Raw genomic sequence first — 10174 nt, 5'->3', positions numbered from 1 at the left:
GACGGACTCATAAAGGCAAATACCACCAAAGACTGGCGGAGGAAAAGATCCTTTTGGCGTAAATCTTCGCTTCTGTGGTGAAAAAGTGAGTCAACCTGCCAACACACCTGGGCCCTGTTCTACGAAGCAAGTTCAGCCTGGCGAGACAGCCGTGGAGCTACCTCGCTGAACTGAGCGCGGTAGCCGGTGGTCTCGTTACACGGTTTTACGACACTGGTTATCAACCTCATAAGTGGATCCAGCTAGGCAATGAGCGCGTGCACGCATATAAGGCGGAGCCCGCTGCATCTGACCAATCACGAACATGGAGCAGTCTGGAGCGTCAGAGCAGGCCAGAGAAAGAAGGACCGCATACTTCACTCAGGAGGAGCAGGAGGTGATCATGAGGAAGTATGACGAGCTGAAACATGTAATTAACGTTAAAAGCAACACCGTCGCCGCTGCTAAAGCACGGAAGGAGAGCTGGCAGAAAATTGCTGACTGTCTAAATGCACAAGTGTAGTGCAAAAGAAAAATCTCTTGTGCCATTATCATCCTGAAATAGCACTCTTCACCATGCACTTTTACTGTAACATGCAACATACCTAATTTATTTCTTAGATGAATTTATTCATTTGTTCATTCCTATTGTGTTTACATTTTTTGTGTGATATGTAGCCCACATGAGCCCTACATGAATTCCTGTCACAATTTTAATATGGGCAATAAAATATTGTCATGGAACAGAAGTGTTGGCATTAAAGATCTTATTACGGCAATGAGAGTTCTTCATTCCCTTTAACTACCTGTAGAAAGTGTCATGTACTACCAACCCCTCCCTGGAAAACCGGTAACTTTCATAAAGGTGGTCATCCGAAAAAGAGAGTGGGTCGGGCTCCGATGTCCACGGGATCCTTTAAGAACGGACAAGCCGCTTTTTCGTGAGGGCTCATTGGTCAGTGGGCGGGGTTTTTATAGTCCGCGAGTTCAATCTGGAACCGAACCTAACCTGCCCCGGAGCAGGTTAGCCGTTCAGCATGTGTTGCCATGGAGACTTGCCTCGCTGAGGAGTGATCCCGCGTCGTAGAACAGGGAATCCGGAACCTATCCTCAAAGCTACCTCGCTAGGCAGTAATCCTGCTTCGTAGAACAGGGCCCTGATGGGCGGCGTTTGCTGCTTCGCTCCTTGCATAACCTGTTAGCTCACCTCCAATACCTGCTGCTCAACACCTCAACTGATTTCATTCAGCTCCTGCAGGCATACAGAATGAGGTTCATAGCTGAGAGTTAAGAAAACTTTGTAATGTAAAGCTTTCTGTTGACTGGTTCCATCTGGCGGCGTCAGCATAGTGTTACATTTCATTTAGTCTATCAAGGCTGATGACAGTAGAACAGGTGTTGTGTTCAGGTGCTATGCTTTCTAATGGAAAACACACAGGAGGGGGTTTGTGTGGTATCTGCATAAAATTGTGAAATATAAACTAAAATATTGTGACAGGCGAATTATAATTTCATAGAATGGGTATCATCTTTTATTGTTTTGTATTTTTTTTCATCCCATTTATTGATTCTGACTTATGTGCAGATTTCACTGCCTACTCATCCCAGAACTATCAACCAAATCTGAAATGAAAGAAAAATAATTTATGTCTCTTAACATGTTAAACAATACATACTGTTATCCCCTTAACGTAGGCCTATGTTATACTTGCTGTTATAACTCAGACTCCCAATATAAAAACCATGAGTGATCCATACGTTTAATTTGTTTTCTTCATGTCAGTGTCAACAATAGACTGCTTTATTGTTATCCATTAAACGTCTTTATTCAGTTAAAATCAAAACATTAGCGTTCTCTGTTAGGTTCATGCAATGAATAATACTTTGACCTGGATACCCAGGTTACTTCTTTATTCTGTAACAAATACTCTCAGACCTGTGTGTTCAAACAAAGCCATGAAACAGTGAGAAATCCAACCCTGCAAAGGAAAAATGAGGAGTGGCCTGTTTCAGTCTCATCTCAGGAGCCACACTAGGGCTCCTTGTTGTAACAGTTAGTTCCCTTCCCTGTTTTGCAACAATCATACTTGCAATAAGATTACAACACTGCACTAGGCACAAGGGCCATCTGAACTCTGCCTTCTTACCTGTTGTTAGGTCAACCAAAAGTTAGTTTAAGCCTGCATCTCTAATATGACCATTCCCCTTTGGAGGGGTTCCTAACAACAGTTCAAGAAACCATGGGGTCACTTCACAGACACGCTGTGTCCATTTATTATAGTCTCATCCCCAGTGCTCTAAGTGCAGCATATGCTATAGTTGTAGGTGGTGCAAATTGGCCTTCCTAAATTGACTTTCACAACAAACAATACTCGCTAGCTCATCCTTGAAGTTGCTGCAGCTATGAATCATGATAATTAATATGGAACAGCAACAGAAATTTCCCTAGGCTATATGCAACAAATAATAAGAAAAAGGCCAACTAGCCACCAGCATCAGGGTGAAAGCTGCTGCTTCACATGTACGTCACCCTCCAACCGCGTGGGCTGGAGGTTGTATTGAACATGTTAGTTCCATAAGATGAAAAGAGGAATGTGTATTGCTTGCTCTTAATAACATTGGTGACAAACGGGCCTCATTTGTGATGTCAAGGGGTCAAGGTTAATCCAGTCGTCACCAATCAGATTGGGGCTAAAAACCTAAAAGGTGAAACATTAAAAAAGGGTGAGTTCAAACAGAATCATACGGTGGCCAAAATGTGTCAGATGATTTGCAACAGCAACAACACAAATGTAAAAGCCACAACAAGAATACAAAACCCACAATGAACAGAAGTACAACCACAACGACACATACAAGCTGGGAAGTAAGTTAATGATTGTTTTTTTTTCTAATTTTATTTTTCCTTCAGCTATGACAAAGTTATAATGCTTATGACATGGCTGATATTTAAAGCTAAAAAAAAGATGACTGGCATGTCCTGCGTTTCCAGCGGTGATAGAATGCAGTATTGATTTGACAGGATAATGATGCATTGCCCTCAGTTGATTTAGTGAGCACTCCGGATTAGAAATGGTCAGGGATCAATCAAGATGGGTCATGATTGGTGCATGGGCAGTATTGGAGGCGAGTGGTGACTTCACTGTACGTCGGTTGGTCGAGATGCACTTTGTTCTGCGCTAAGTTTCCCAAAACCACCATTACGAAGGATTTTTTTTCTCACTTTCTGTCACTAAAAAGACGTACAAGGAAAGTCACTCTGATATATGGAAAATCTATTTCAATATTTTTCATCCAGGACATAAATTTCACTCCTTTCGTTAAACCTCCCATGATTCATTGCGGGACAACGGATATTGGGTGTTGTTGCCCAATGGAAAAGCTGCAAGGTAAAACACTTAGAAGCTGTATGTCAGCTTGATTAAAAAAAAACTCATAAAATTACCATAGGATGCTTTTACATCGTGGTTTCGTGTTTTTAGTCTTTGGTATAACTGTTACAAGAGTTAGAGTTGGGAAATATTCGCAGCCAGATCGTAAGGACCTGCCACCCGTCAGACAAATATCGGGGAACAATACGCCCACACTGTATGGTCGCTCGCTGCACTGCCCTGTTACAGTGTTACCACTCATGGTAACACATCGGCGCTCTCTTCCTTACAGAGTCTCTACAGTTTGCCTTTTTGACACACCTTTTGTTGTCTCGCTTAGCTACAGTCAGCTAACAGTTGCTAGCGAGCATCACCCGCCTCCACTCCCCGCCAGCACACAACTGAAGTAAGAAAAGTATTGTTCTGAAGCCAAGTGAGCCAAGAAGTGACGACCGACACCCTGCCAGGTTGATTTTTTTTATTTACATTCAGAGCAAATTAATTTCTGTAAAAAAAATAAATAAATGTAACATTTGGGTGTGTCAAACGTTATGCCCAAGATGCAGCTTTGACAGCCTGCAGACATTTGCAGGTTAGCCTGCTATTAGCAGACATGCTAACCTAAGATAAACAGCCAGTCAGCGGGTTTAATGCTATCTGCTCTGTGATCCATAAGCACCCTCTTACAAAAGCGAAAGTAGCCTTCATCCGTATTAGGCCAGGCTGCCGGCTGCTGTAACATTAAGCTGCTGCAGCAGAGCAGTGGTTTCTGCTAGCTGATGCTGAGGCTTTCCTCCCTTCATCGTAGCATCAGAGGCGTCGACTCTGTGTGCTGTTTGTGTTTGTTTCTTGTGAATGATTGGTGATGCCTCCTGTAGGATGAGCGGTGATGGATTGAACCCAGCTGCTGTGGCCAAACCCGTAGAGGATGTACAGGGAGATGGACGGTGGATGTCACAGGTAAGTTTCGTTTATAACGGAACGAGAACCAATCACTTTGCATCCTGTGTCTTCATGTAATTTGAATGTTTGTTGCCATCTGGAGATTATACTTTATTTGGTTGTGCCTCTCTTAGTTCTGGGCTTAATTGTGCTTTCCATAACATCTATTCTATTCAAAGAAATGCTCACTTAAATTTACAGCAGCCCGCATGTGTCAGATGTTCCCAGATATCACCAAGTGGCCCTCAGTCAGATCATCTTATTTGACCTTATATACACTTCATGTTTAGTGCTGTTACATAAGCTTTGATTTTTATATTATAACTAGGATCCTTCTGTGACTGATTATCTTAACTTCACCTCAGTCATAGGAACTAAAGCTTTTTCAGTCCTATGGCTACCGTGTTAACTCATTTTGATGAAATGCATGACCTTATTCTTTACTCTGCACCAATTTGCATTAGTAAAGTCAGGAAACAGACAAATACTGTCAATTGCATTTGTGATAAAATGTTTGATCAAAAACAACATGCTCATAGACCTTGGTCATTAATTCTCAAGGCTCGTATTTCTTTTAGAGGGCCACGTTATCTATCCTGTGGCAACTCCTCGTAGGTCTATGAAAGGTTAATCCTGCTAATAGGACTGAGACAGTCTACTTTACTCTAGGCTCTCTATCAGATAGGCACCAGACATGTCTTGTCCTCTGATGAGCTTGAAGGCTTTTTTTTTGTCTTGGAAGGCTCATGAATGTAATTCAACAGCTACAAAAACAGACACACAAAGATTTTAACAAAGACTAGTATAGCTTATAAGAAGCTGATTAATTATACGCTTTTCAGTGAATTAAATGTAACTTTCCACTTTTTGACAAGACTTTGTCTTTTTACAGCATACACGATTTGTGCAGGAGTGTAAAGATGCCGAACCAGATGTGCTTTTTGTGGGAGATTCTATGGTGCAGTTAATGCATCAGTATGAGGTAAGAAAACATCTTCATCATGGTGAACCTGGACAGTTTCCCTTCAAATCACAGTGTGAAAAAATGTGATGTCATAAAAATTGTATTTTCAAAAACAACTTTGAAGGCATCTTGTCATTCATTGGCCTGCTTTCATTCTGCAGCAGTGTCTTATTCCAGATTAGCCATCAAGGTCAGAAATCTTCACCTGAGATGCTCTGTCTCTTCAGGTCTGGAGAGAGTTGTTCTCTCCTCTTCACGCGCTTAACTTTGGCATTGGAGGGGACACCACCTGTAACGTGCTGTGGAGGCTGCAGAATGGAGAGCTAGAGAACATCCGCCCCAAAGTGAGTCAGACAAGCCTAGTCACATCCTATTATTGGCTATTTTGTTTTCTGCAATGGCACTCTGTCATGTCATTTCATCTCTTTGTTGATTGACCATTGCTGCTCTGTTGTTTAGATATAAGACACAATACTGTGTTTACGGTGCTTGTCTGTGGTCTTTTCCAGGTGGTGGTACTGTGGATAGGCACCAACAATTATGAACACACAGCAGAGCAAGTTGCTGGAGGAATTCTTGCTATTGCTCAGCTGATCACCTCCCGACTTCCCAAGGCAAAGATCATTGTCCTGGTAGGTATAGCTACATTTACTATACACTTTATACATATATGATAGAAAATATCATATACATTAATGATATTTTCTGGTAAGTGGTAAGCAGTATGTTTTGTGTATGAACCTAGTTTATTTGTTGGGATACTGTGTTCAAGTTTTCGGTAAAATATGACAGTTTTTCTCAGTTGCTTTGGTACATTTCTCGAAATCATCCTCGCCATTTTCAAAATGGTAAGTGCATTTCTCAAAACTTTTTTTACAAATAGCAAAACCCCATGGATTACCTGGAAAAGCCTGTCTCTTTCTCATAATCCCTAGTCCATCCCTCAAAAGTAAATATCTGTGTTAGTGAACATGTCAGTGCATCAGAATGATGAGTCCTCATGTCATTTATCCTTTTACTGTTTGTGCTGTAATCTGTTGACCGACCCCATCATTGCGATACAGAAAGGAGAAGAAGGTGCTGCATAGCACAAAGGAAAATAAAAAATACAAAAGTAGAAATGGGAACATAGAACAGCCTCTTAAAGGAAAACTGTTCATGCAGTCCTGTGGGAATTACAGAGCAGTACAGTCTACATAGTTTTTCTTCCAGCTTTTGGCTGCATCCTTCATCTTAAGCTTATGTTTGAGAACATGGTGTGATAGATCTTTATTGTCCTTTACAGGAAATTTGTTGCCACTGTCTGTACAGAGAAAAGTACACATATATACTTATCAGTTGATGGTTCATGACATGCACTTCTGAGCTATTTCAGAAATCTGGTTGATCATTGGTTGATCTGATGCTTCACACATTTCCATTTGTTAGAGAAAGTCAAGATTGAACAGATAGCCAGCTCAGACATTTTCAGTAGTAAAAAAAAGTCCAAGGAAATGTGTGGAAAGATGCTTGACATAGTGTCATAACTTGTTCCATCTTTTTGCATGTAAAGACTTGTGCCATGAACTCATGACTGAATGTTGTGGAGGGTGAGATTATTCAACAGAGACCCATGATAATCCATTTTGATCAACATGACATAAGCAGCTGATATTGTAGGAAACAGCAGAGAATTAAACATAATAATTTGCAAGGATGTCCTAAAGCATTTGCAACTTGTTCAGAGAAATGAGAAACTGCTTATTTGATGAGCACAAGTGACAATGGTGCCTTCACAAGCGATGATGTGAAGATTGAACAAGTAGTTTAGAGAATTTCAATTCTGATCTGATCTGAGAAATGAACCAACGCAACTGAGAAAAACTGTAGACAAAGCTAGTTACTCTAATCAAAGAGCTAGTACATCTCAGATTCACTGGTTCTTAAATCACATGGAACCAATTAATGAAACCAACATTGCAGGAAGTCTTTATGAAAGAAAACTTGTCATGAAGTCCAGAGAATTATAAGTTTAAAGTATATAATCTTAAAAAGGAAGGAAACTGTTTGATTCTGTGAAATGAAACACTGAATGCTTCAAAGACCTTTATCCAGGTGTATGATAATAAAAAGTAAGAAAAACAAGTAAGAAAATAAAACGTAAACATTTACAAATGAGTAAAGATATGAATCATTGATGTCTTTGTCGTTTTCAGGGTTTGTTACCTCGAGGGGAGCGTCCCAACCCACTGAGGGAGAAGAACGCAGCAGTAAACGGGTACCTGCGCTCCTGGCTGCCTCGCCTTGGTCAGGCTCAGTTCTTGGATGTGAGCGGGAACTTTGTCCACTCGGATGGGACCATCATTCCACAGGACATGTTTGACTTCCTCCACCTGACGTCTACAGGATATCGCTCCATCGCCAAGCCCCTCAGCGACCTGCTGCTTCAGATACTGGAGGAGACGCCAGAGGAGAGACGGGCATCGCTGGTTTGACTGCGAGTGGCTGAACATCTCCATTCACCCAGAGGCATGTCTCACCTGCTGTGGGGAGACATGTCCCTGGTACCTGGAGGAGGAAGGGCCCACTTTGAGTGGGCCTATGAGGGGCATGAGATCAAAATCATGAGCGGGGGCTGAATATTGAGAGGTGCTAAAGAGGGAGAGAGACTTGAGATTTAGACACTGTGATTGCTATGTTGCTAAAGCATTTATTAAGGTCAAGCTACTCAGATTCATCAACAGATACACTGAGGTCATGTTGGACTATTAATCCAAGCCTGTATATGCAAAGCTGGCTCTGTGCTTCTTTTGGGGTTTTTTTTTTGGTGTCCTGCAAAGGTCAGCCTCTCTTTTAACACATGAGCTCCAGTGCACAAGATACTCACAGAGGGCAGAACATTATCCAGTATTGTAAAATGTGATTTTTCACTACACAGAGCAGAACTTCCCAACACAAGGCTCAAGGATCAACAAGATACCACAGGAATCACATTAGAGGTCATACTTTAAAGGTCAAAAGGGACAAATCATCAGTTAGCCCAAATTGTTTTTATTTTATCTCTTCTCTTTCTTGTGGAACTCTGCACACTCCTACCTCTTAAGGCTTCTAAAATCCTAAAATTGAAACAGCCGACAGAGAAAAAAACCTTCTGTGATGCGATGCTGCTCGCTCTAAGTAGCCTTCACCTCACAAAGGTTGGGAAACATTGCAGAGAGGCTCCTGCTCAAATGAACTTTTTTTTTTTTGCGAAGGGCAGCACTTAAAAGTCTCACGCTTGAAGTGTAATCATGTTCATGTGATGCAAAAGTTTTACAGAAAAAACGCATTCGGTTGTGTTATATTTCATATTCCTAGTCAAACAAGAAGCACTTACTCAGCTAAATTTATATTCTTGAACACCACGTGCAGCTGTTTAGATATCTTTTGAAACTGTTTGTTGTGCTATAAAACACACACTGTATATCTTAGGTGGCATATAAACAGCAAATCCCTAAAAGCTCAAATCTAATGTTTGCTGCATGCATGTTTTTAGCATCAAGAAAATGTATGAAGTCAATAGCTATTTGAAAAAAAGCGTATAATCAAACATCATAGCAATGATTACCTGTTTAATCTTCTCATCTGTGCACTTTTTCCAAACACTTCCAACTCATTTGCTTATGTTCAAATGTATTTATATGATGTGTACAGGATTTAGGCTCTGGTGACTCAGTCTTACTGAAAATTAATTTCAATATTTAAATGTTTTGAAACGCTAAACTGCCAGCTTTTAAAATTAGCTCTTGGAAGACTTCTTGGTGTTGTCTGTCTGTTGAATCACATATTTTTATATAACAAAAAAAACTTGAACACACTCTTCTTAAGCAATGTTATTTCACTGTCTAAATGAAACTATGTAGTAAACACAGTGGCTGTTATACAAACACAAGTCCAGCAGCTTTCAGCTTACACTGCTCGTCATTACATGAGCTCTTTCTCACAAAATACAGATTATTGACGGGCGACTTTTCCCTTTCTGTCTTTATCTCTCAATCTGAAAAATTACAGTAAATACTAAACCAACCAGCACAGGCTCTCTCTCCCTCTCCCTCCTGAATATTGTTTAGTATTAATCTGCAACCCTTTATCCCATTCCCACTTCCTCTTCATTCCTCCCCCTGTTGTATTTGTAGTCGATTTTCACACTCTGACTAGACGTCTGTGCTCACATGAGTCACTAAATATTTTTAAGACTGCAAAGCAACATGTTCAATCCACAGAACACAGCTAAACCGAGTATTATCATGCTAAATGCTACAAAGCAACCCCAGGTTATGTAAAGAAAACCATTTGTCTGTGAGCTTGTACTGTAGCCGTTTCCTCTTGACTTGGCTTCATAAGTCTCTTGTTGAGCATCAAATTATCCAACGTTACTGCTGTTTTAAGCTCTACACATTGGCGTGCTGTGTTATACATTTAAATAGTGTATGTGTGTGTGCCTTAAGTGTTCATGGGGACGGTTGTGTACAGTGAAGTATGTCTGGTGTGGGACTGTTTAAGTAAGTTGAACATGTGAGTGTGTAGAAGTGACCACAGTTGTAAATATGAAACATGTAGCCTGGGAAAATGATGTTTGAAGGAGTCTGTGTTCGGTGCGGTAACGCATTTGCACTGTTTTGGCTCGTTGTCATGTTATTGAGGTAAAGCATTCCAAAAATAAAAAACAAAACAATGAAACAACCATGTGTCTAAGTTTGAGTGTCTATGTGGCTTGTGAGTGGAAAAAGGTACAGGTAACTTAAACTTAAACCCCCCAAAATATGTCAGTGTGACTTGCAGTACTGTAGTCCCACCAGCAGAGGGAGCCATCATCCGGAAGAACTGAGACTACAATATTTCTCATTGCTTGATACTTCTCACTCTCAGTAAAGAGTCTTATGACTTTTCAATCTTTCAT

The 10174-nt window shown here is 40.8% G+C and overlaps 1 protein-coding gene across 3 annotated transcripts; it reads left to right on the top strand.

Annotated features, from left to right (window-relative positions):
- The first annotated feature begins 5 nt into the window (after positions 1–5).
- pafah1b2 (platelet-activating factor acetylhydrolase 1b, catalytic subunit 2) lies at positions 6–9957 on the top strand. Of its 3 annotated transcripts, none has more exons than XM_074672676.1 (6): positions 6–85; positions 4229–4310; positions 5185–5274; positions 5484–5600; positions 5766–5888; positions 7452–9957. In XM_074672676.1, the coding sequence occupies exons 2-6, from the start codon at positions 4230–4232 to the stop codon at positions 7728–7730; spliced, it is 690 nt and encodes a 229-aa protein (XP_074528777.1). In that variant the 5' UTR covers positions 6–85; position 4229; the 3' UTR covers positions 7731–9957. The 3 variants fall into 3 exon arrangements, with proteins under 3 accessions (XP_074528777.1, XP_074528779.1, XP_074528776.1); XM_074672678.1 differs by lacking the exon at positions 6–85 and adding an exon at positions 3312–3368; XM_074672675.1 differs by lacking the exon at positions 6–85 and adding an exon at positions 3507–3817.
- The last annotated feature ends 217 nt before the right edge of the window (positions 9958–10174 follow it).

The sequence above is a fragment of the Halichoeres trimaculatus genome, unplaced genomic scaffold (assembly GCF_033239565.1).
Source record: "Halichoeres trimaculatus isolate MK-OKI-2021-1 unplaced genomic scaffold, fHalTri1.1 fHalTri1_scaffold_6, whole genome shotgun sequence".
Classification (NCBI taxonomy): Eukaryota; Metazoa; Chordata; class Actinopteri; order Labriformes; family Labridae; genus Halichoeres; species Halichoeres trimaculatus.
Note: the sequence above shows the minus strand (reverse complement) of the source record. Positions and strands in the feature narration are given on the sequence as shown.